Here is a 26,446-nt window from a genome sequence, read left to right as displayed (position 1 = left end):
CACAGGGTTTCCTAATGCTTGCTATTGTTTTTCATCTGGATTCACTAATGATTTGGGTGCCATTTCAGTGAAATTAGCTTATATCCAATGACTCTCCTTCATGACAACCCTAACTCTTTGGCACTTTACTTACCAGCAAGACTAAACTTAAAGTTCCCCAAATGTAACATTTTTATCTGTTCCTTAGAACATTGTTTCTCCAAGTGTGGTCCATGAATGAACAGCTTGGGCATCACCCGGGAGCTTTTTAGAACACAGAGTATTACTTCTCTCCACAGAATCAGGGTCTGTCTTTTAATAAGACCCACAGGTGATTTGCATATTAAAATGTGAGAAGCACTGCTTTAGCATTTGCTCTTTCCTCTGACTTCAATGCCCTTGTCTCACTTTCTGTCTTAGTGAAATCCTATTTATTTCTCAAAACCCATCTCAGATACTCCCCCCCCCCCGTTTTTTTTTGTTTTTTTTGTTTTGTTTTGTTTTGTTTTAGAAATCTTTCTTGATACTCGCTGATAGAGACATTCAGGAATTCTTCTATGCTGCCTACATACATCTTTCTAATTCTGCACAGGTAGTATAAGTATTTGTTTCTAATCTGTGACTTCCTTGAGGGAATGGTTCTCAGCCATATTCTTTTGTGTCTTTTGTATACCAGCATATCAGAAACAGTCTAATACATAAAAAGTGATGGATAAATACTTGATGAAACGACCACAGCTATCATATCAGGGAAGTACATACTAAGTAATTACAATGGCAATTAACTACTTGCAAGACTCTTTAAAAACAGAATCGAAGAATTTTTCTGTGTAATATAGGTTTGTTATTAAGACAAAAAACTTTGACTGATCTTCCATCTGCCTCTTCCTTCCCCAGGTACCCTTGGTGTGTCAACATTTAGCATGTCAACTCAGGAGAACGAACTCAGTTTTAGATATCTGCCTGTAGGTAGAAATGGAAAATTCTACTATTCATCGCCAAAACTTCATTCTTGGAAGCTTGGTGATTTTTAAAATCAATTGACATTAACGAACTTCTGAAGGGAAAGGAGAGTGTTAATTGAATGAATGAACTATACATATAGGATATTATAATAGGCACCTGGGGAATATAGAGGAAGAGGGTAGTCATGACCTTGCCTTCAAAGTGCTTACAATTTATGAAGAGTTCATAGGATAGTCATTGTGGCTTCACCATGGAGGAGAATAACAAATATCTTGCATTGCTTGTCTGGATAATAAAAAAACAACTTACCTGGTATGAGTGACGATATCTGTCAAGGCACCACCTTCTAGAAATTCCATGACCACCCAGAGCTCGTCACTGACAAGATAACTGTTGTACATGTCAACCACATTGTCATGGTGGTAATCCCGCATTATCACAACCTGAGCAAATGGAAAGAGACTTTTTTAGTTGTGACAGTGAAATGTGGCTTCCTGTTCACTTGGGGTGACATTTGTGCTGTGAGCACAACAGATTGATAGTAGCTTTTATAAATAAAGGCAATCAAGTCAGCAAATTTAGAGAAAATGGAAGGTCAACCAGGCATTGGTGGGCGGTTGGTGAAAAGAAGAAGTGAGAATAGGAGGCAGACCCAGGACAAAGGATGCAACCACAGAGGGGGCTGAGCTTCCTGTTCTGGGGAAATATGGTAAGATATCCCTAAGGATCTCCTTTGGAAGGCACCATTCACACTCTATGGTTTGTTAACCTGGTACAGTATCACTAACTCATGGTAAGTGAGTAAATTGTGAGTCTCACAAGTGAATGAAGTAAACAGTTACTAGAGGTGGGGCAACTTAAAAAATTTTTTAAAAAAAATATTCTTACTGATTTCAGAGGGAAAGGGAGAGAGAGGAATATCAATGATGAGAATCATTGATCGGCTACCTCTTGCATATTCCCTACTGGGGATTGAGCCCCCAACCTCAGCATGTGCCCTAACTGGGAACCATGACCTCTTGGTTCATAGTTCCACACTCAACCACTGAGCCACACTGGCTGGACCAAACTTCACTTCTTAGGAGAAGGTCTGGGTGAATTTGAGAGAGGTTTGGGCTGAACATAGAGGATGAATCTGGAAGATAAAGGCAAGTATGACTCAGGCATCAAAAGGATAACTGGAGTCTGTTTGCTGGAGAAAGCCTCCAGGAATTAGTGCCCTATGGCTGCTTCTGCTGACATTTTTGGAATTAGCATTGAATAATAAATTATAGAGTTGTTTATGTAAAGTTATATTTGCCCTGTCTGTTCTGGCATTGTAAGAAATACATTGCAGACATCAGGAATTGTGGACTGGGAAGAAGGTGAAGCCCACTCTCCTGGTGCTGTCTGCGAGGTTCAGAGCATGGGGGAAAATGAACACCTTGGGAGATAGAGATCTGTGGGGCTTCTGGTGGCTTCACATGAGCCTCCACTGAAGGCTCCAAAGTCGCAGATGATTGCATTTTTACAATGTCTGTTTATTGTTTGAGAGCTATAAGTAGGTGGTACATTCATTGCTAAAGACTGACTTGTTATCTAGCATTGAAATCATGACTTGATATCTTTAAGACTTAGATTTCTCATCTACAAAAGCTCATCTCTCTCTTCAAGACCTCCCATAAAATCATTAAACACTCCAAAATGTTTTGTTCCTAGACACAAGTGTTTATTTTTTCTAACTATGTACATTTGGGAACTCTCAAGCGATACACAAGTTTAAAAATAAAACAAGAGCCGAAACCGATTTGGCTCAGTGGATAGAGCGTCAGGACTGAAAGGTTCCAGGTTCGATTCCAGTCAAGGGCGTGTACCTTGGTTGCGAGCACATCCCCTGTAGGGAGGCTGATCGATGTTTCTCTCTCATTGATGTTTCAACTCTCTATCTCTCTCCCTTCTTCTCTGTAAAAAAATCAAATATATATATATATATATATATATATATATATATATATATATATATATATAAAAGGTAAAATAAGAAAGTGAAAAAATAGGTGCAACAAATAGACAGAAAGAGTTAATTCTTTAATATATCAAGATTTACTACAAATCAATAAACAAGTGCTACCACTCTAATTAAAAATAGTTCAAAGGCCATTCAAGTCAATGAAAAGTATAAATATGGGTTATAAATATTTAAAAATAGATTCAGCTTCACTAGTAATAACATGTCAATTAAAGCAGCAAAATTTATTTATGTCTATCAGATTAACAGAGAAAACAAGATAGCATCCAATGCTAGTGAGGGTAAAACAGGACCACTGGTGAGGTCCAAATTGGTACAAATTCTCTGGAAATTATATACCATTTCTCTAAGTAGAAAAAATATAGAAAGAAAATACTGAAATATTAGCATGGCATATATATTGGTTGTAGAATTATGAAGCTTTTAAAAATAAATTTTCTGTATCTTCTACAGGAAAAAATCATTATCTCTATAGTTAGGAAAAACGTTTTAAAGTTCCTAAAAAATGATCATTAGTCCACTGTTAAATTCACCTTGGTTTATTGTGATGTAAAAAAAAATTACATTCCATGTCCTTTGTGTATATATATATATATATATATATATATATATATATATATATATATATTTCCCTACATAGAGTAGCATGAGGCTTTAAAATCTGACATCCACCTGCTGTATGACTGTGGGCTAGCCATTTAACTACATAGAGTCCAGATTCCCTTGTTGCTATAGTGATGACATCTTTCTGTTTCACAGAGTTGTGAGAATCACACCAGATCAATGCTTGGCACAGTAGCTTATACACATGAAGTGCATAGAAAGAAACCAGAGGGAAGGATTATGGGAAACGCTATTTTTTTAGTTTATATTTTCACTGTTTTCTGATGTCCTAACATGTACTATTCTTGAAATGGGAAATAAGTGTTATGTAAGTGGGAAAGAATGATCCAGACATGCCATCTACCTCATTAAAAAGCAGCTCTCGTCTCTGCTGCTTTCGAAGGTCCATTTTCTTCACTGCAACTTGTTTCCCTGTGTGTTTCTCGGTGGCGATGCACACGATGCCGGTCGACCCTTCCCCGATTTTGATAAAGTTGTCCAAGTACTCCCTGGGGTCTCCTGGGCTGACCACCAGCTGCAGGGCAGCCCGAAACTGTTCGTGGGACACCCGAGAGGGCTGCTGATCTGAGGAGGAGCCCCAGCTGGGTGGGGGGTAGGTGCTGGATGAGATGCTGAGAGAGCTCAGGTAAGAAGCGGTGGAGATGTACTGTGAGCTGGTCTGTAGGGAGGGGTGGTGGTACAGGGTGGCTTTGTGGTACCCAGATGGGTACTGGTGGCTGCTTGAGGAATAGCCCGCTTTGCTTTGACTTTGAGGTAGTTTGGCAGGGCCCCTGGGGTAGGTGTCGGACCCTGACAGTGGAGGGCTGAGAACCATCTGTGCTCGATCGTAATCCACCTGGAGAGACAGACAAGGATGGAGAATATCCGTCTGTTACATCTGAATGCCACAGCCAGTTGGTTAGGGCGCGAACACATGGCTGGTCTGAATGAAGAGCGCCACTGCACACCTGATCATGGGTGAGGCTCACCTTTCAAGTTCCTGGTCATCTTTGATCCCACCTTTTATCTGACCTCCAATCTCCCCATCCAGCCTCTTTCTTTCTTTTTCCCAATCAAATCCTCCAGAAGCAGACTCTGAGAACTGGATTTGAATGCAAGTACTGAGTGGGACATATCTCTGGAGTTATGAAGTGAGACAGAGGAGAGGAAAATACCAATAAAAGATAATTTTTTATGACCAAGCTTTATAACTAAACATATGATGGCTAATTTCATGTTTTAGTTTGGCTAGGCTATAGTACCCAGCTGCTTGGTCAAACACCAGCCCCAATAATACAGTAAAGGTAATCTAAGAGATTAATATTTAAGTCAGTAGGCTGAGTAAAACAGATTACTCTCCTTAAGTGGGTGGGCTGCATCTGATCAGCTGAAGGCTTTAAGAGAAAGATTGAGGTCATCCAAAGAGAATGGATTTTTTAATCTAGATGGCCCTTGGACCTAGGACTACATTAACTCCCACCAGAATTTCTAGCCTGCCCACCAGTTAATCAGATTCTAGACTTTCAACCCCCACAATAACATAAACGAATCCCTTAAAATCTCTATCTCTGTACACACACACACACACACACACACACACACACCCCTTCCTGAATCTCCATACTAAAGAGTACTATATACTATTCACACACAAAATCTAGCATGCACATAAAAGGGAAAACATGGCTCCTTACTGATAGTTTTTTATATTGTAGTCCCCCCTCATACTCCAAGGATACATGCCTAAAACTCTCGGTAGTACAGAACACAATTCTTACTGTTTTCCCCTCTACATACATACCTTTTCACTAAAATAAATAAATAAATAAATAAATAAATAAATAAATAAATAAAAATAAAATAAAATGAAAAGCATCTTACAGCTTCTCTTTGGTATATTTAAACTGTCATCATCCCTACTCTTGCACTTTGGGGTCATTATTGAGTAAAGTAAAGGTTACTTGAACATCAGCACTGTGATATTGAGACAGTTGATCTGATAACCAAGTCAGCTACTAAGTGACTAATGGGAATGGTGGAATATATACAGCCTGGAGACACTGGACAGAGAGATGATTCATGTCCCTGGTGGGACAGAGTGGGATGGCATGAGATTTCATCATACCAATCAGAATAGTATTCAATTTAAAACTTATAAGCTGTTTACCTCTGGGATTTTCCATTAAATATTTTCAGGCGGTGGTTGACAACTGAAACCACAGAAAGTAAAATCATGGGTAAGGGAGGCTGGTGTAGAGCATTAAGCTAAACATATGCAATGTTCTCACTAAATAAGTACAAAAAGCCAAAATTTGCAGGGAGTTATGCGTGAAAGAGAAATTTGGTCAGCCCTAAAAGAGATACCAACAAAGAACATTCCAGTCTGATTGGAAGAGTGTGGATTAAGGGAACTTGCAGGAAAATGGGGAGGACAGACACAGCAAGAGTAGGGAAAGCCAGCGAGAGGCTTGTATGACACTAGGTATAGGTTCCAGCAATCATCCTGTCTCAGGCATCAGAAGGAGTCACCCTGGAGTGATTGAAATGAGGGATGGGAAATATACCACATACTGCGTTCACCTCATTGCTCAGGGCAGAAAGTGCTATTGATCAATGAACTCTTTCTGTAAGATGCTGGTGACAGCAGAGTGCCAGATACATAGAAGATGCTAAAGATTTGTTGATGGGCCCTCAGGCTTCTTCTTAACACAGTGCCTCAGAAAGTCTCCACCACTCTACTGGGATGTACATGGAATAACATTTACATACCTCCTCACCCAATCCATCCCAAAGATCTAGGTCTACTTTAATATGGTGGATACTGACCACATGTGACTATTTAATTAAAATCAACATAAATGAAATGAAATGAAGATAAAACTTCAATTCCTTAGTCATATTAGCTACATTTTGAGCATTTTTAAATAGTCACTGCATCAATAGCATGGGTAGAGATTTCCATCGCTGCAGGAAGTTCTATTGGATAGCACTCTTCTAAATAGATTAATTGCTCCCAGACAGTATATTCATTGATTCATTTATTCCAGCAACTATGATGTGATAGGCATTATTGCAGGTACAGTGAGAAAGTTCAGTTATAATAAAATTGCATGGTATTTCTGCTCTCCTGGAGCTTATATTCTAGAGAAGGAGACAAAGGATAAATACATAAACCAATATATAGATAGTATGTGGTTCAGTAGTGATAAGTGATATGAAGAAATATAAAGCAGAGTGAGAGGGCTGAGAGGAAGGAGGTGCCATACTGGACCGAAAAGTGCTTTCTGCCCTGAGGGGGTGCCATTCAAGCAGCAACTGGTTGAAGTGAAGGAACAAGCCCCATGAAATAAATAAATTGGTCTGGCAGTGTTGCTCAGTGGTTGAGCATTAGCCTGTATACCAATAGACTGCTGGTTAGATTCCTGGTCAGGGGCACATGCCCAGGTTGCAGGCTTGATCCCCAGTAGGGGGTGTGTGAGAGGCAGCTGGTTGATGTTTCTCTCTCATCAATGTTCCTATCTGTCTCTCTTCTGCCTTCCTCTCTCTCTAAAAAATATACATATCCTATCTAATAAAGAGGAGGTATGCTAATTGACCACACACCTCCAATGAGGAGGGAATATGCTAATTAACTGACCCCACCCTCAAATATGGCGGTGCCCACAGCCACAAGATGGCAGTGCCCAGTCCTCTCATCCCTGCCTGCCTCTGGAGTCCCCCAGTCTCCTCAGCCCTCCCGGCCCCTCAGGGCCACCCGAGTCTCAGGTAACCAGGGCCAGCTGAAGCTTGAGCTGCTGGCAGTGGCAGCAGCAGAGGTGTGATGGGGGCGTCACCTTCCCCTGATTGCTGCATTGCCTCCCACCCCTGAGGACTCCCGGACTGTGAGAGGAAGCAAGCTTCTAGTATATCAATTATTTTAAAAATAAAGAAATTCCATCCTTTAGGAATCACAAACACTACTCCATACTGCATTGGGCCACCTTTCTTCTTTACTGAGCATCAGCAGCATTGTCAGGATCTAGGTTAACAGCAGGCATGTGGCATAAAGAAGAGACGCTTGCCTGCGTGAATGGAGCACTTTTTAGTCATACAGAATGAGGAGTCATTCGCCGGGAGCTAAACGTTTCTGAAATTAGGTCTGTGCGAGAAAACAGTACTATTGTTTTTCATGCCTGCTGTGGACTCTACAAAAAGTAATGGATGAGGAGCAACCATTATCACAAAAGACAATTTTTTGAGCCAAACTCAAGGTGTACTCATCAAAGGACAATAGACTGCTTGTCTAGACTGAGGGAACATGTGACTTTCCCTGCTGGCTTTCATCCATTCAAGGAGATGGTAGGTAAACAGCTGACTTTGTGAAGGAGAAATGCATGCATGACCCTTTTCGAGGCCACCATGTCACTGACCCATGCCCTCAGTTGGGTCTAAATGACCCAAATGTGGGATTCATGATGGTTTTTTACTCTGACAGTCAAGCAGGGGCAATTTATTGTTGACAAAACTGAGGCTCAGGGAGGAGAAACTGCTCCCAAGTAATACAAGGCATATGGCCCTACAGCCCTGAGATTACATACATCACCCCATTCTTTTGCTCAGGTCAGTCCTTTACTCCCAGTGGGAGAGTATCTAGATGACCCACGTGCTTGGCATACTGACATCACAGGCCAGCTTTCTTCTCTGCCTTGTCATTTCTACAATTGGCTGTCACCTCCCTGAAGTGTATATTCACGATTGGACACTCTTTCTTTAGTAAGATGCAGGGACGTTTTATTGGGCTCCTTCCGTATATCAAATTATCTGTTAGAAGTCTATTTTTAAAAAATATATATTTTATTGATTTTTCACAGAGAGGAAGAGAGAGGGATAGAGAGTTAGAAACATCGATGAGAGAGAATCATCAATCAGCTGCCTCTTGCACACCCCCTACTGGGGATGCGCCCGCAACCAAGGTACATGCCCTTGACCGGAATCGAACCCTGGACCCTTCAGTCTGCAGGCCGACGCTCTATCCACTGAGCCAAACCGGTCCCGGCTAGAAGTCTATTTTTGCAGGATGGATAACATTATATCAATGACAACTATACTTAACATTTGCTGAGTGCTTTCCATGTGCCAGAGGTCTAAGTACTTTATGTTCATGGTTGCATTTAAACCTCAACTAACACAATGAGATGGACCCCATAATTGTTTCATTTCACAGATGAGAAAACTGGGGCACCATGAATTTATGTAAGCCCTTCAAAGTTCTCAAAGCTAAGTAGAGTTAGAATTCAAATCCAGACAGTGCTACTTGAGGACCTGGGCCCTTGAAATGATCAGAATGTGGAGAGGGACAGCACAGAGGTGAGTGCAGAGTGGAGTGACAACTACAGAGCTAAAGCCTGTTAGGGTGTTTCATGTGGCCCAGATGTCTAAGAAGCCTGGAGCAGAATGAAACAACTGGGCCAGAAAATGATGAATGAGGGAGGAGGGAGATGTAAGAAAAATTAAGTTGTTTGTTTTTTGTTTGTTTTGTTTTGCAAGAGAACATGTATTGGGTATATTACAGAGGTAGATGTCATTCCTAGAAGAAATGGGCTTAGGGAACAAGTTATGGAGTTAAAGGAAGGGCCCTTGGCAGCTTGGAAGTGAGGAAGCTAATGGTAATGTGGGGGTGGGGGTGGGGGTGGGAAGGGGAGAGGAGAAGGACAAAGGGAAAGCCATATGTGTGCACTCCCAAGATGGAGAGACCGTGTGTGTGTGTGTGTGTGTGTGTGTGTGTGTGTGTGTGTGTTTAAACAGTTTTGGCTTAGAGAAATCAGCTCAAAATATACAAAGAGAATAATCATCAGAGCAAACTGAAATGATCATCTATGTGCATAATCTGTCACTTTTATTTCTGCTGCTGTGTTCAGCTACAACAATGCTCAAACATTCTTCTGTGGACTCTTCCAAAAAAGGCAGCCGAAGCTTTTTTTTTGTAACAAGGCTTCCTGGCTCTTACATGGTTCCTAAATTGTTATAATTATTTAATTGTCCTGCTCTAAATAGTCTTTCCCATGATATCTTATATTTGGAAGTGAGTAAAAGATAAAGGATGAACTCGTCCATTGATACTATTTTGCACATACACACACATCCATGCATGTAAGAAAGACTTGTGAAGGAGTAAAGCTTGAACTATGCAACCTTTTCCACAACCTGTAGTATACTGAAGAAAAGACAAAAAAGGAGTATATTTGGAGTCCATATGAGCAGGCCTATAGTATAGTGAGAGAGATGTGGTGCTGAATTCCACAGTGCAGTGGAATTCAGGTACAGGGATATAATAAACAAATTTAATGAACCTCCCACCATCCACACCCCAAACCATTTCCGAAAGATCTAAGCCAGTAGTTTACCTTTGAAGGGCACAGGAACCAGAGCAGGGCTGGGAATCTGCTACGCAGAAGTGAAAACAATGAAGAGAGACTAAGAAGTCTATTCCCCTTGCCTCTGAAGAGAGCAGCCCTGTGGTTTTGTGATAAAGAAATGAGACCATGGTCTGCATACTTTTGAAAGGGGTTTCCATATGGCAAGATGTAATAAGAGAAGACTGGATCATTTGGGCAAATTATCACCAAGCTGCTAAACTGCTTAGCTGCTGTTCCAAGGCCACTAATTGTCACTGAAAATTGGATACCTTCCAAGAAGGAATTCTCCGTACAGGGACCTTTAAAAACGCGGAAAGAATGGTGCAGGCAGTCTTGATTTCCTTTCTCTCTGAAATGGCTAATGACATCCATTCATTGTTTAGTTTCCTGGGGCCTTTTAGTATACCATATAGATGAATTCTTAAAGAAATGTGCTTTTTCATGGCTCTATTCAAACCCAATCAAAAAGTAAGAAGGACAAAAAATAAAAACAAAAGGCTGTATTACATGGAAGTAAATAATTCCTGGTTAACAGCTCTGCCAAGCTACCCTTCCACAATGCACACAACATCTCCAAGGATAGGGTCAGACACAGGCTTGTGATGTATCAAAATTAAACATAATTATAGCAATGAATTCATTTAATCAATCAATTTCACCAGTGGTGCTCCGCGGTGGACAGGGCATAAAACTCCACACAGCTATCAATAGCTCTGATTACAGCTGGCTGTCAGCCAGAATTCCCCTGATCCATGTTAGTTAAATGCACATTAATCTGAATTTGGCAGTGTAATCAAGGACCTAACTGAACTGTGAAATTGAATTCTGCAGTAGAACATCATTTGACCATTTTATGCCAAGGCTGGAAAAATAGGGTTGGTGGGGGGAGGGGGCAGAAAGAAAAGAAAGGGGGTGGGAATTCTGCTTCAGCATCTATTTGTCACTGTGGCCTTCTGTACCGGTGACAGAGGGGCCGTGGCTGGATTGTTCTGGACCGAGCATGTGTGTGTGTGTGTGTGTGTGTGTGTGTGTGTGTGTGTGTGTGTGTGTATGCGCTCCCACAGGATGAGGACTGCGGAATGTTCTGTGAAGGATGGAGAGTCGCCATTCCACCCACTGCGCAGTGATGGGGGCTGCGAGGCGGCTAGTTCCAGTGCGTGAGCTTGATGCTCCAATACGCCTCTCCAGGTACAACAGAGCAGAGAGAGTGCTCATCGCCAACACGACAAAGCCAGCCTGGGTGCTGCTTGCTCCACATAAATCAAATGTGGGATAAGAGGGAGCCACAGGCCTCTATTACCTGAGCAAGGAGAGCACATCTCAAATTGTCCTCATTTGACTCAATGGGAAATGTAACAGGACCAGCCTTGGATGTGGGAAAGGCAAAGAATTCTGTGGAAAATCAGTCACTGCTTTCTCTGGAGTGACATTTTAGAGCCTGATGATGAGGGGAAGGGGATTCATTAGACCCTGGGACTCACACGTGTGTTCACTCTCATCAGTCTCTTTGGTTATGCTCCGCAGATAAATTCTCCCTGCCACGGGCAGGAAGCTGCTGGCCCTCAGGTGGGGCAGACAGCCTGGCCTGTAGCCGATGGGCTCCTGTGTCTCCATCCTTGAGTTTCCAGCCCCTGTTTCTCCCTCTGAAGTGGTTGCTGTCCTGGGAGCTTCAGTCTGCCTCTTGGCTCGCTGGGTGTTAGGGAATTGTTCCATTTTCAATTGCACCCTATTAAACAGTAGCTGCTCTCCCTGCTCGAGACCCAACTGTGACATGTGCCCAACCACAGTCAGTTTCCTCCCGATTACTTCTTTTCTCTTGCAAAATGGAGCAGCCCTGTTAGAGTGGCTCTGGCCGATGACAAAGGGACACAGCACACAATTGGCACTGTTTCGGTAAGAGGCAAGCACGCATTATCACTGTTGTGGGGGGCGGGGCCTAATGCTTCAAGGTGTCTACTGAAGACGCTAATGCAGGATGCTTAGGAAGTTAAGTGAAGTTCGGATGGTCAGACAATTGCTGGATTTCCCAGTTGCTTGAAGCAGAAAGTCTTAGTGGTTTTTTTTGTTTGTTTGTTTGTTTGTTTTTTTGCAAGCCAATCTCCCACACCATGGCATTGGATTCCTACATAGGCACATAGTCATGCCCTTCCCTGCCTTACAAAATATATGGCTAGATCACACTGAGAGTTCAGACAAGTGGTTTATGATCTCTACAAATAGGCAAACCCTGGTAATTTAAAAAAATGAATAAACCTGTGACCTCCTGGATCATAGGCCGATGCTCAACTCCTGAGCAACACCAGCCCGACTGTTTTTGTACTTAAAAAAAATTCTTTATTAAGTTATTATTGTACATGTGTGTCCTTATCCCCCATTACTTCCTCATCTATCCTACTCATACCCTTACCCCGCTGTTGTCTGTGTCCATTGGTTAGGCCTATATGCATGTATTCAAGTCTTTTGGTTGATCTCTCACCCTTACCCCCACCCTCCCTTCCTTCCCTCTGAGGTTTGACAGTCTGATCAATGCTTCTCTGGACCTGTTTTTGTTTATCAGTTTATGTTGTTCATTATATTCCATAAATGAGTGAGATCATGTGATATTTATCTTTCTCTGCCTGACTTATTTCATTTAGTATAATGCTCTCCATTTTTCTTGATGGTAAAAGAGATGATCTTGAATTCTTCTAAATTGGTTACTGTCTGTAAGATGCTTAGCACAATGCTGGCATGGAGTAACCCTCAGCACCACATCACAGCCGCCACCCATCCACCTACTACACATGTAGACTGATGCATATAGACTTTGTGCATTACTAATTAGGCTATGTGGTTATTAATTTAACCCTCACACATGATAAGACAGGGATGATTTTTATCCCCATTGTATAGATAAAAAAGTAGAGGCACAGGTAAGCAGTTTATCCACCCAGTTATAAGGGACAATATCAGGACTCAAACCCTGGGAGCCTTAGCTGCAAAAAGTCCTGGAGAAACAGGAGCCATAGAACAGTAGTTCTCAACTGGAGCTGTGTTTTCTCCTCCTTCCTCCCTGACATTTGGTAGTGTCTGGAGACATTTTGGTTGTTACGAGTGAGGGATGCAAATAAACATCCTACTTGCCCAGGACAGCCCCACATCACAAAGAATTATCTGGCCCTAAACATGCATAGTGTCAAGACTGCAAAATCCCGCTATAGAGTGAGACAGGACAATGCAACCCAAAGGGAACCTCATTGCTGCATGTGTCAAAAGGAACCTGTAAGGCTTGGCGCCCACAGAAGCTATTCCTATGCCATTCGGGGATGTACAATGTCAGTGAAGGGACTGAGCCTAGAAAACTGGGTCCCAGCTCTGCTCTGAGCTGACTGACACAGCTGTTGGTGAGCCTCTCAAAGCCCATTCCCTCCTCTGGCTGAAGAGAGCAAGAGAGCCTGCTTCACAGGGCTGTGCAGTGCAAGGAAGCACAGAATGTGCTCAGAACTGGCAGGGCTGATTTTGTTGGGGGCTTCTCAGGGGTTGGAGACAGCACAGCGAATGGATGTGCTGAGCCAGACAACACACTCCAGCCGGCAGCTGCTTGGTACCTGGAGAGCATCAGAATGAGCAAAAACAAGTGCATGGGGACAATATCTCCAGCCATTTTCCCTCTCTATGAGGCAGACTTGTCTGGCAGGGAGGATAGGAAGTGTTCTCCCTCCACATGTGGCCCTTTTGATAGTTCTGAGGGCTGAATGGGACTACAGGGCTTTGTTTGGCTTCATCTTTTCTTTGGTAAACCCTCACCAGAGGATATGTTGTTGTTCTTTTTCTTATTGTTGACTATTACCGATATCCCTCACTCCCCCCTCCACCCTGCTTTATCTTCCTCCACCCTGTCTCTACCCCATATAGTCTTTCAGCACATTATTGTCTGTGTCCATGGGTTATGCGTATAAGGATATATAGGGTTTTTTATTGAATTGAGAGAGAGAGAGAGAAAGAGAGTGAATGAGAAAGACAAAGAGAGAAATAGAAATAGAAATAGAAAGAGAAGGAGAAGGAGAAGGAGAAGGAGAAAGAGAAAGAGAAAGAGAAAGAGAAAGAGAAAGAGAAAGAGAAAGAGAAAGAGAAAGAGAAAGAGAAAGAGAAAGAGAAAGAGAAACATTGATTGGTTGCCTCCTGTAGGTGCTCTGCCTGGGGTTTGAACTCACAGCCTAAGTATGTGGCCTGACCCAGAATTGAACCTGCAACCTTTTGGTACAGAGTGTAATTTTTGCTTAAGCCTCAGCAAATCATTCAAAAATAGGGAGATGTATGCCAATACCTACAGATGTCATAACATCATTGATTCCTGTTGCATTAATAGGAAAATTAGGTAGGTAGATAACACTAGAGGAGGTTTTTGTGCGTGTTTTTTTTTAAATTGTGGGTTAACAGTATTTTTTTTTTTTTTTTTAATTTTGGCCAAATGTTGTAAAACTCATGTCAAATACACGAACACACACCTCCTCATTTTTGCTCTATCTGGAGATTTACATGAGATTTGTGCTTTTTATTATTATTATTATTATTGGAATGTGAACATGACCGACCAGCCTCTAGGATTTCCCATGAGGCAAAGATAAATTACTTGAGTCGCTACCATTATTTCTTCCCTCAGCATGAAATCCAAATGTGGTCGGTAGGTTTTTAAGAGTATAGTTCTAAAGACACAGGCACCGAAGTCTTTTTAGAGAGACTCTATATTTTTAATCTAGTAAATGTTTTCATTGCTAAAATAGCTCCCACTTCCTACCCTCCCACAAAATCTACCCGTGAGTTTCTCATGGGTCTCTTGTGAAATATGGCATAGCAGGTTGCTTCTTTGAAGTCCTGATTATAGGGGCTGAAAGACTATTCTATATCTTTTTTCTGAGCCACAATAGTTACTGGCATTGTTTCTGGGTTTGACCAAACCAGATTTCAGGGCAGGTCTGCTCTGCCTTATATTTGAAAGTCGCAGGTATTTAGAAGGAGTTGGTGAGGTCTGAGCAAAGTATCCCTTGCTTCCCCGCCCCTCCATCTTCTTCCTGTTTCTCCACTTAGACTAAAGTTCTGGCAGTCATGGACCCTCTCATGGGTGTGACTGGCAAATGCAATTGGACTCCTGAAATAATATATATGAATATAATGGGGAAAATACTGGATTTAGGAGAAACACCAGAACTGGTTCCTGTCCTTGTTTTCCAGCCAACTATCTATGAAACCTGGTGTGCCATTTGGATTTTTGGACCTCGGTTTCCCTCTTATAAAATGACTGGGCAAAGATTGCTGGTGGTTATATTAAATCCTAATGCCTGTGGGTATTAGGCCAATAGAAAAAGGAATGAAGTAGGCTGAGCAGTGCATGTCCTTCTCATGGGCGGCCTTTACCTCCAGCCAATTCTATCTCAATGCTATAAGAAAATGTGAGCCCAGAGATACCAGATTGCCCCAGTTTTTTTTTTTCCCCCAAGAGAAAACTGAAACCCATAAATTGCGATTTCTAAGTGAAATATCTTGAGTTTCCAGATGTTGGAAATTAGTATTAGGTGGAATAGACATGCCAATGAGCCAAATATGACTCCCCAAAGGAAAGATTACAGCCTTCTGGACAAAATTTTCTCAGACTATTACCTAAACAGTTTCCTAACACAAGTATTCAAATATAACACATGTATACACACACACACACACACACACACACACACACACACATCATATTTGATCCAAAATAGCTAAAACAATCCTGAGAAAGAAAAGAAAACTGGAAGTGTCACATTTTCTAATTTCAAACTATATTACAAAGTAAGAATAATCAAAACAGTATATATAGTATTGGCATAAAAAAGACACATAGATCAATGTAATAAATAGAGAGCCCAGAAATATGGTTAATTAATTTATGATAAAGGATATTACAATATGCAATGGAGAAAGAATAGTCTGTTTAAAAATAATGCTGGGAAAACTGATTGGCCATGTGTAAAAAAATAAAACTGGACCTTTTTCTTATAACATACACAACATCAACTAAAAATGGGTTAAAGATTTGAATGTAAGACCTGAAATCATAAATAAAGCTCCTACAAGAAAACATAGGGGACAAGTTTTTCAACATTGGTCTTAGAAATAACTTTCTGGATTTAGCATCAAAGGAAAAGGCAAAAAAAGCAAAAATAAACAAGTGGTACTAAATTAAACTAGAGAAGTTTTGCTCTGCAGAAGATACCATCAACAAAAATGAAAAGGCAACCTATGGAATGGGAGAAAATATTTGTAAATCACATATCTGATAAAGAGTTAATATCCAAAATATACAAGCAATTCAAACAATTAGATAGAAAAACACACACGGCAAAACCCACAGATAACCCAATTTAAAAACTGGGCAAAGAATCTGAATAGACATTTTTCTAAAGAAGACATACAAATGTCCAACAGATACATAAAAAAGTGCTCTTCATCACTAATCATCAGGAAACTATAAATCAAAACCACAATGAGATATCTTTCCATTGTTAGGAAAGCCATTCTCAAATAGACAAGAGATTAAAAATGCTAGCAAGGATGCTGGGGGGAAAGAACCATTGTAACTACTGATGGGAATGTAAACTGGTACAGCCACTATGGACAACAGAATGAAGGTTTTCAAGAAATTAAAAATAAAACAACTGTCTGATCTGGCACTCCCACTTCTGGATATATATCCAAAGGAAACAACATCTTTATGTGGAAAAGATAGCTATACCCCCATGACCAATGCACTGTTAACAAAAGTCAAGGTATGGAAACAAGCCATGTGTCCATCAACAGATGAATGGTTCAATAAAATGTGGATCAAGAAAATATACAGAGTGGCCAGATTATTATGATCTCTGAACACATAATAATCTGGCCACTCAGTGTATGTATGCATATATATAAGGTCCGGTACATGAATTTATGCATGGGTGGGGTCCAGCCAGTCTGGCCTGAGGTAGGGGACATGGGCGGTTGGCTGGCCTGCTTGCTGGTCAAATTCCTGGTTGAGGGGACTATTTGCATATTAACCTTTTATTACATAGGATATACATTGAGTGGCCAGATTATTATGTTTTCAGAGATCATAATAATCCGGCCACTCAGTGTATATACAATAGAATATTATTCAGCCTTAAAAGAGAAGAAATAATTCTGCCATTTGCCATAAATGGGAGTACCAGACAGGCATTATGATAAGTTAAATATCACTTATATGTAGAATCTTTTTTTAAAAAGTAGAAATCAAAACAGAGAATAGAAAAGTGATTGTCTGAGACAGAGGTGGGGAAGGAGAAGTTGGTAAAGGGTACAAATCTCTAGAAATAAGATGAATAAGGCTGAGGATCTAATCTATAACATGATGATGATAGAATTCTACTGTATAATTGAAATCTGCAAAGAGATTAGAACTTCAATGTTCTCCTCCTGATAAAAGTAAATATGTAAGGTGATGAATGTCTTAATTATGCCGGAAGTGAATAATTTCACAATGTTTATATATATCAAATCATCATGTTGTAAATTTTAAATATCTTTAAATTTTGTCAATTATACATCAGTGAAGCTGAAAAACATTCTTTACTGTTACAAAAAGTAACCACTGCTGTTCAAAACCATCATGTGTATGAGCTATTTGTGTTAGTCAATTAGACCTCTTTCCAATAATTGCCCTTTAAGAAAATAAGAAGTAAGGACAGTCATGATATCCTGATCATGGGAGTTCAAATAACTCACACAGTGAGATGAAAAACATCTCAATATTTAAATTTTAACTAGATGTACATATTTCGGGTCTTTGTTTCTCATTGTATGTATTGGAAACTAAAGTGAGAGTTTTTCTTTTTTCTCTCTCTAAAGTGTGGTTAAAGTCACTACCAGCAGGTCCCTAAATGAGTTCATCACATTGCGTTGGGTTTATGAGAAATAGTAGTTAAAAAAAATATTGACTATATACAATCAATAAAACAAGATGCATGCAGGAAGGCTCACCTCTCATCAAGCTGCTGAAGAGGTACAAATCTTTAGTAATAAGAGCATTTGGTACAAGCATACATGATCACACTATTACAAGTCACATCCCTCTCAACTAGTTTGAGACCTCTACGTAACGCATCACCAAATGCCCATTTACACTTCGCTATACAGCTGAGGTAGCAAAACATTTCTAAGTTACCATGGAAAAACGAACTACTTGCACACTCTCCAACGTATTTTTCCAAGTGAGTACACTGAGGTTCAGGAACTTCTACAACAGTGGTCCCCAAACTTTGGGATGTCATCACCATTCAATTTCAAAGAAAATTTGCAGCAGCTGACATTTAAACTCATTTTTTAACCAACAGAGGAGTTACAACAAAACAAAATAAAAAGCACAGAAAAAGACCCAGCAACCAGTTTCTATCTCTCATCCCTAAATTTCATACAAATAAAATGGCATTTCAAGACAAAAATAATAGAAAGAACATACTCTCAAAATGAAGAATCGTCCCTCAAGTGGAATACAATTAACTTTATTAAAAACTTACCGCATTATCCTGATTTTTTTTTTTCCTTTTCAGCAGAGCCACATAAATCTTTTCAGAATGCAGGAACCACTGTATTATTCCATCTAATGCTCTGCAATCACATACTCCTTAAGAGAGACGTCACGATAAATGCGATGTGCTCATATTGTACTAAGTTCTCTTTCAAATAAACACGCTTATTTTACCTTTTTAACTAGAAACCCCATAGAAGATTCCCCACAGACCTTTACCTTCATGACTAAATGTGTCTTGCCCTACATTTTCGGCTCTTGGGGCTGGGGGATGGAAATCAGAATTTCCATATGGATTCTCCCCTAAAAGGCCATCCACCACTTGAGAATCTGACTATTATATAAGGAGGCGGTGGTTGCACCACCTTGGGTGGGGGAGGGGAGGGTTCCCCACTGGAGGCAAGGAGGCAGAGGACGTTACCTTTGTAATGCATATGGAGGGCTCGGACAAGCGAGGGTAGGTGTAGGAGTTGTACGAGTGTCCCTGGGGGTGGGTTTTAAATGCACTTGCTCCGAAGGGCAACATCGGCTCCTGGAGCCCCGAGCCCGACCTGGACCTCTGCCGCATGGCGGGCTGCGGGCTGGTCTGGTTCAGGTAGGATGACTTGGGCCTCCGGTCGTAGTCCTCTAGGCTGGGGCCCCACTCGCTCTCGCTGTAGGCCAGGCTCTCCTTGGAGCAGCCGCCGGTCCCTGCAGTTCTGGAAGGCGTGCATTGGAACGGGTAATCCAGAGGGGAGCTGCTCGAGGCTCTCTGGAACTCCCAACACTTGAGGTCACTGTAGTCGCCGGGTTTGCCCAGTGCGTCCAGGTGTGAGTGGTAATCGATGGGGAACCTGGCCAGGTCGGATTTCAGGGGCTTCATGTCAGAGTAGTAGGCGTCCCCGTGCTTCATCTTCATCACGTGCCCATTCTGCTTGGCCGCGTGGCTGCCTTTGTAAAACGGATCCAGGTCGTCCCCATAGAGACCCCGGTCCCGGTGCTTGTCTGCGGGGTAGTCGGCGGTGGTGTCGGACTCGCTGGAATACTGCGAGAAGGTGAGGAAGCCGTTCTCCTCCCGGTGGCAGGGGCCAGAGGCGCCCTGGTCCGGGGTGGGCGGGCTCTCCTTCCTTAGGGAGTTGGAGCGGGTCACTGAGAGGTTGTCGAAATCCTCCAGGAGGCCGTTGATGGAGGATTCCTGGCAGGGTTTGTTTCCTCGGACGATTGTCTGGGAATAATAAAAGGGAATGCTGTTTAAAGCAAACGACCGATGCAGGAATCCCATGCCCACCCCATCCAATTAAACTGGAGGAAAACGGACCCCAGAGGAACATTTCATTTAAAAATGATTTAAAGCCCTAACCGGGTTGGCTCAGTGGATAGAGCATTGGCCTGAGGACCAAAGGGTCCCCGGTTTGATTCCAGTCAAGGATACATACTTTGGTTGCAGGCTCCTCCCTGGCACTGGCCCTGGTCTGGGTGCATGCAGGAGTCAACGAGTCTATGTGTTTCTCTCACATCGATGTTTCTCTCTGTCTTTCCCTCTCTGTTCTACTCCCCGTAAAAATCAATAGAAAAATATCCTCAGGTGAGGACTAACAAAATAAACAAACAAACAAAAGATAAAAACAACCACCAAAATACTGTTGATTGACTTTAGTGGTGAAGTAAATAAAATATTTAAATAACAATCTCAAATTGCAAAACTTTCCTTACCTATCTCAATAGAGAGATCAAGTAAACATCCAAAACTATTTAGTGGCAGGGGAGGGGGGGGGGGATTGGGACATTTGCAATAGTGTCAACAATAAGAATAAAGGGGGGAAATGGAAAAAGAAAGCCTTTTAGAAGACTATTTTTGGCTATCATTGTCTTATTTATCAGTTCATGGGAAATCCCTCTGCTTAATAATCAACCCTCACCACCTAACAATAACCTGGTGTTATCATTTTAACAGTCTATAACTGTTTGGTTGTAACAGTCTATACTGTTTTATTATGCTCTTATATTCATTATCAAGATTATTTGCAAACCTAGTAAACATTGTTACTTGAATATTATTAACACACCCAGAAATATTTGCACTTTTTGTTTTTTACCCTTCATGGGAGATGCATAACAATTAGAGTTATTAGATTTTCTAGAAGAAAACAGAACTTTCTGAACTATAAACAGGGAGCAGCATGAAAATTACTCGTGTGATTTAATTCATGATCAAATGTGATATTTTATTAAGTATATCACTGCAATATTTATTATGGCCACAATTCATGTAGCATCATCACTGAAATTGGAGGGCTTGGCAATGAGGTAGGCACACCTGAATCTGTGACAAATTGTCAAGTCCTCATGCTCCCTTTAATGGAACCTAAATAGAACCGGAATTATAGGAACAGAAGGAAGTCACAAGCCACTTACAAAGCCAGTGGGCTGCACCTTGATGATGACAAGTTTGCAGCAAAATATGTTGGGGGCAGACAAAAGAACAAAGAACGAAGTGTCGTGACTTTAGATTTCCAGGATTTTAAGATAAAAATGTCTTTGAGCAAATTGCAAGGAATTCAACACAATTAGTACAATAGAAAGAAGATTTTAAACTGGGGGGAAAGCCAAAGTCATCCTGGAAAATGTTTTCCTAGATCAGTGCTTATAAAACTGTACATAGTGGCCCAGCCGTTATGGCTCAGTGGTTGAGCATTGACCTTTGAACCAAGAGGTCATGGCCAATTCCCAGTCAGGACACATACCCAGTTGCATGCTTGATCCCCAGTGTCGGGCATGGAGGAGGCAGCAGATCAAAGATACTTTTTCATTATTGATGTTTCTAGCTCTCTCTTCCTCATCCTTGCTCTCTGAAATGGACATATTTCACCATGGATATATAGTAAAGACAAGGTCTTTTCCCATTCTCCAAATTAGCCCTGGACTAATATTTTTGGTCTCTACCATGTTCCTTTGAATAAATTTTTAATTTTTAATAGTTTTAGATTAACAGAAGTTGGTTTTGGGGAGGAAGACCACAAAGAAAAGAACCAATTTCATTACATCATATCCAGGGTACACACCACCAACATGATTTAGCACTGATGATGTTGACCTTGATCACCTGGCTGAGGTAGTGCCTGCCAGGTTTCCATACTGTGAAGTTACATTATCCCACACCCTTTCCATATTTCAGTCTTTAGAAGTAAGACATTTAGTGCAACCCACACTCTAGGGCAGTGGTCAGTAAACTCATTAGTCAACAGAGCCGCAGTTTGCCGACCACTGCTCTAGGGAAGCGGAGCCAAGCCCTTGAGAGGTGGGTATTTTGAATTCTTATGCACAGGGGGCTTATCTGTTCTCCATGTTTGCTTATTTATTCAATAATTTATCTGCATTAGTATGAATGGAATCATGGATACTTATACTTTGGGTTATAACCCAATGCTATGCTATTTGTGTTGTTGCTCAAATGATTCCATCTGTGGTTATTGAGAGTTCTTTAAGGCTGGCTGCTGTGTCACTTTGACAAGCCTCCCCATCCTTTTCTTTTTCTGCATACTTCTTACTTTCTGGCACTATAAAGTTCTCCAGGCTTCCCTTGTATTATTCCTGCTTTGCCCTAGAATCATCCATTTTCACAAGGAGACTTGTTATTGGAAAATGATATTAGAAACTAGAATCTGGGTGCTGGGCGTGCTCATTGCTACTGGGGTGTCATAGCTTCCTGGCCCTCTCATGAACATGATGAGGAGCTGGATACAAGTATACTTACACAGGTAAATTCACACTTCTATATTAAGCTGAACATGAATTTATACTATTATCTCTGAACCTAATCTAGTACCACATGGTTCATTCTAGCTTTCCCCTTATCTGTAACTGCCCCCTCCTTCCAGTTCTGTGACAGTGAAAAACCTGAATCGATCTCACCATCTGTTATTCATTTACTTAGTCAATCCCAGTATTACATATACAGCAGTTTCAGAATATTGACCCATACCATCATGGGAAACAACTTAGCCAACCAGAGTATAGTTCTTATATAGAGTTCTTTTTTACTTTAGTCTTAAGTTTCCATTCAAAGCATTGTTTTCCAAAGTTACTTTCCCTCCCACCCCCCACAGTCCCTTTAATGAGATTATGCCTGTCAGATATACATAATAGATTTCTTTTTGGTTAGTCTGCATTCCATTCTGGGGTCCTCTGATCTCCTGGTTGACTTAAAAAATGCATACATCAGTGCACTCTTTGTGCTGGAAAGTTCTATGGGTATTGACAAATACAAAGCACCATGCATTCACCATTACAGTGCCATACAGATTAGTTCCCCTGCTGACCCCAAATCTCCTGAGCTTCTCTTCATCAGACACTACCTTCTAAACCTCTGGTATCACTAGTCTTTTGTTGCATCCTTATTGTTTTGCCTCTCTGGAATATTATACGAATGAAATGACACACTCTGGAGACTTTTGGTCTGCCTTTTTTCATTTAGCACAGTGGTCAGCAAACTGTGGCTCTCGAGCCACATTCGGTTTGTGAGCTGAGGTTTGCCACTTTGTTGACAATGAGTTTGCCGACCACTGACTTAGCATAAGGCATTTGAGGTTTATCCAGGTTTTTCTGTGAATTAATAGCATATTTTTTTCATGATTACTTTTTAATCACTGAACAGTGTTCCATTATATATGTTGTGGTTGTATGTGGGAGAGGATAAATTGATTGGCTGATTGTCAAAGTTGGCACCTCCCCCAGACAAAGAATGATATTATATATTTGTGTGTGTGTGTGTATATATATATATATATATATATATATATATATATATGTTTGTTTTTTCTCAGAGCAGCAATGTCTTTATGCCCACCCCAACAGATGAATGTGGAGGAATAATACATGTGAATAGGGAAGAGTGAGCACTCAGGAAAGAGAAAAGATGAAATGGACATCTTTTAATGCATTAAATATGAATGCTAATAAGTCACTCTCAAAAATATCATGTCTATTTGAGCAGCTTCCTATGGCATTTCAGGTGTATTTTACCGGTTTATAACTTCTCTTTCTTTTGTATTTGTTCAGGACGTGCTGCAAATCCTCTTAGACATATGTACTGTTGTTCTCTGTGGATTTAAACTGTTGGTCTCCTCTTCACTATTATTTGCAGGAATTTTTAAGAAGATAGCATCAGTTTGTTTATATCATAGCTTATCAACTAAAAGTAGTTTTAGCCAGAATTCTGGATAGAAATTACCCTGTGCATATTCTTAGTCTCTCTTATGAACAATAGGCAGGTTACTCAAAGAAAATGATATAAGAAATTCATGGTAGCTTTCTGGTATTTTTCAACCCAGGCATCTGTGTTGACTGATGGGCCACATGAATAATGACTGTAATGTATGCCAAGGTCTTCAAGTATCTTCTGAATGATCAGACCTACTTGGAAAAATCCTTCTGCAAAAAATATTACCTAGACTTACTCTGAACTTGCCAAATAATAATTAATTATATTAGAATTTTTCATATTTAATATTATCTTTGAGTCTATATCCTAGGGAGAGGATCATTTCTCTAAATGCTATCTGTCTCAACATTTCAATTAATCTTTTCTATCTACCTTCATGCTTCCTACCTCTAAATACATGAAGTATTCAGGTCTAGGACCACAGAATTATTTCCAGTATCTTAATGTTGGAAGGAATCTAGAGATCATCTAGGTCAGTGGTCAGCAAACTCATTATTCAACAGAGCCAAAAATCAATAGTACAATGTTGAAATTTCTTTTGAGAGCCAAATTTTGAAAACTTAAACTTCTTTTAATGCCACTTCTTCAAAATAGACTCGCCCAGGCCATGGTATTTTGTGGAAGAGCCACACTCAAGGGGCCAAAGAGCCTCCTGTGGCTCATGAGCCGAAGTTTGCTGACCATGGATCTAGGTCATCTTCTCCTTTTACTGAGCAAAACTGACTCAGTTGACTTTGCCAACTGGTATGACACAGACCTGGGATTGAAACCCAAGTTCCCTTTCTCCCAGTCCAGCTTTCTTTCCAAAGTACTCTTCAGACTCTTGAGCTAAACAAATTAGCATCAGTTGACAATGCAAAGGTTTGATGTGTGATATATTCAATACTACTCATTAGATCTAAAACAATGAAATACTTTCAAATCATGTTTAACACTGTTATTCTTTTAAAAATGTAATATCTGAGTCACAAAAATTAACAAAGTTAGATTCTCAATATTGAAACTAAATTATATATATATATATATATATATATATATATATATATATATATATATATCAACCAGTATATGAAAAAGAAAGATTAATAAAAATGCAGTAAAATATTAACAGTAGTCATCTCTAAGTGGGGAAATTAGGATGATTTATATTTTATACAGGTACTTTTCAAACTTTAATGTGCAAACAAATTACCTGCAGATTCTGTTAAAGGCAGATTCTAATCTAATTGGTCTTAGGAAGGCATCTGAGGTTCTAGATCTCAAACAAGCCCCCAGGCAAAGACCCTGCCAGTCTGCTGGTCACTGTTAACTCAATGGGTTTATTGTATTTCCAGATTTTCTACAACCAGGATTACTTTCATAATGAAAATGTTAGGCTGAGAGTGTAGTTTAAATATATTTTTATATGAGCATACAGTGTTGAATACATAGATATATATTATGTTAAAATTATAGTTGGCAGTTGGGAGCCATACTATTTAACATGCTCCTGTTTCCTAGGAAGATGTAATATTTATTATGTTTTTTCCAAAATGAAGACTGTAACAGATTTCACCATGTTGGAACCCTTGCTTTTGTATCATCATGATCTTACTGTGAAGCTCTGTGTCTCAGAGTTATTCATGAATAAAACCCGAGTACCATAGAAGGGAGGTGTGGTTGCAGACATTTGAAAAGAAGAAAATTTTATCTATAATTTAAAAAAAATCAAAGAAATCAAAGCATAGTGTACTGAGGCATGGTTTTTCTCGAATCTCCTTTTTAGTGTTTGAAATGTTTACTGATGGGATAAATGTTTCACTCTTAAGAAAGCACATGCCTTTCCCTCTTTCAATGAAAACTATTAAATCGGTGTTAGGAAGAAGAGGCTTGCATGATATAAATGTTTATTAGAAATAAATTGTTGAAATGACCTGCCCCCCTAGATTTTTAAAAAACAAGGATCAATAGCCTTATTTAATCAGGAAGACCAGTTAAATGCGAATGGTGGTGGTATTTGTTTCTCTGGCATGGGCTACCCTTTAAAGAATCATAAGGGGCAGACCAGTATTCATGAAATCTAAACGTGCGGAATTTTACAACACAATTTAACCAAGCTTAAAAATGTAAGAACCGCTATTTATTACTGTCACTATCTGAAGCTTATTAAAGCAAGATCATCGTGCAGTTTTATAGAGATCAATAATAGAGTAACTGCAAGAGTATCAGTGAATTGCATGCTACAGAACAGCCAGGCACTGAAAAGAATCAATGTAACCCAATCTATTTGAGTTGGAAACCACGGTTTTCACTGTCTTTCCATTGTGCAAGGGCTGGCTCAGCATCTGTTCTGGCTCCCGGTGACAGTGGACATATTTCATGGCGCTCCTTCCTCAGGCTGTTGGCTTGTGATAAGCTATAATGGATCTGTCCCTAAGAACAGCTGTCTCCCCTTGTTCTTGGGAAGAGATGAAAAAGTGCCTCTGCTCTCACAGGCTGTATCAACCTTGACAATAACAAAGTGTGTAATTAACAGCTTTGCCCTAATAAGACCTCCCATTTCTTTTTTTCAAAAACAATGTCTTCCATCCTCCTCCAGAATATGTTTCATTTTGTCTTTCTGAGTAAACACTTGCCAGCAGGTCAATAAGCTAAATAGTCCCATGACTTGAGAACAAACCAGGACTCTCTCAGAAAGTATCTGCTTTTAAGCAATTTATCCAAACTCTTGCCCTGTTTGTAGGCAGCCAATTCCC

The 26,446-nt window shown here is 40.4% G+C and overlaps 1 protein-coding gene across 2 annotated transcripts in view; it reads right to left on the bottom strand.

Moving 5' to 3' along the window:
• PAK5 (p21 (RAC1) activated kinase 5) overlaps positions 1–26,446 on the bottom strand; it is a 229,788-nt gene that overhangs the window by 14,073 nt on the left and 189,269 nt on the right. For both annotated transcript variants that reach the window (XM_084888174.1, XM_084888173.1), the window contains exons 4-6: positions 18,933–19,715; positions 3,921–4,412; positions 1,255–1,388 (exon numbers count right to left, since the gene is read on the bottom strand). In XM_084888174.1, the coding sequence (XP_084744300.1) occupies positions 1,255–1,388; positions 3,921–4,412; positions 18,933–19,715 (1,409 nt within the window). The remainder of the gene's footprint in view (positions 1–1,254; positions 1,389–3,920; positions 4,413–18,932; positions 19,716–26,446) is intronic.

Source organism: Pipistrellus hanaki, assembly GCF_964339955.1.
Source record: "Pipistrellus hanaki genome assembly, chromosome: 6".
NCBI lineage: Eukaryota > Metazoa > Chordata > Mammalia > Chiroptera > Vespertilionidae > Pipistrellus > Pipistrellus hanaki.
This window is presented reverse-complemented; position numbering and strand designations above follow the sequence as displayed.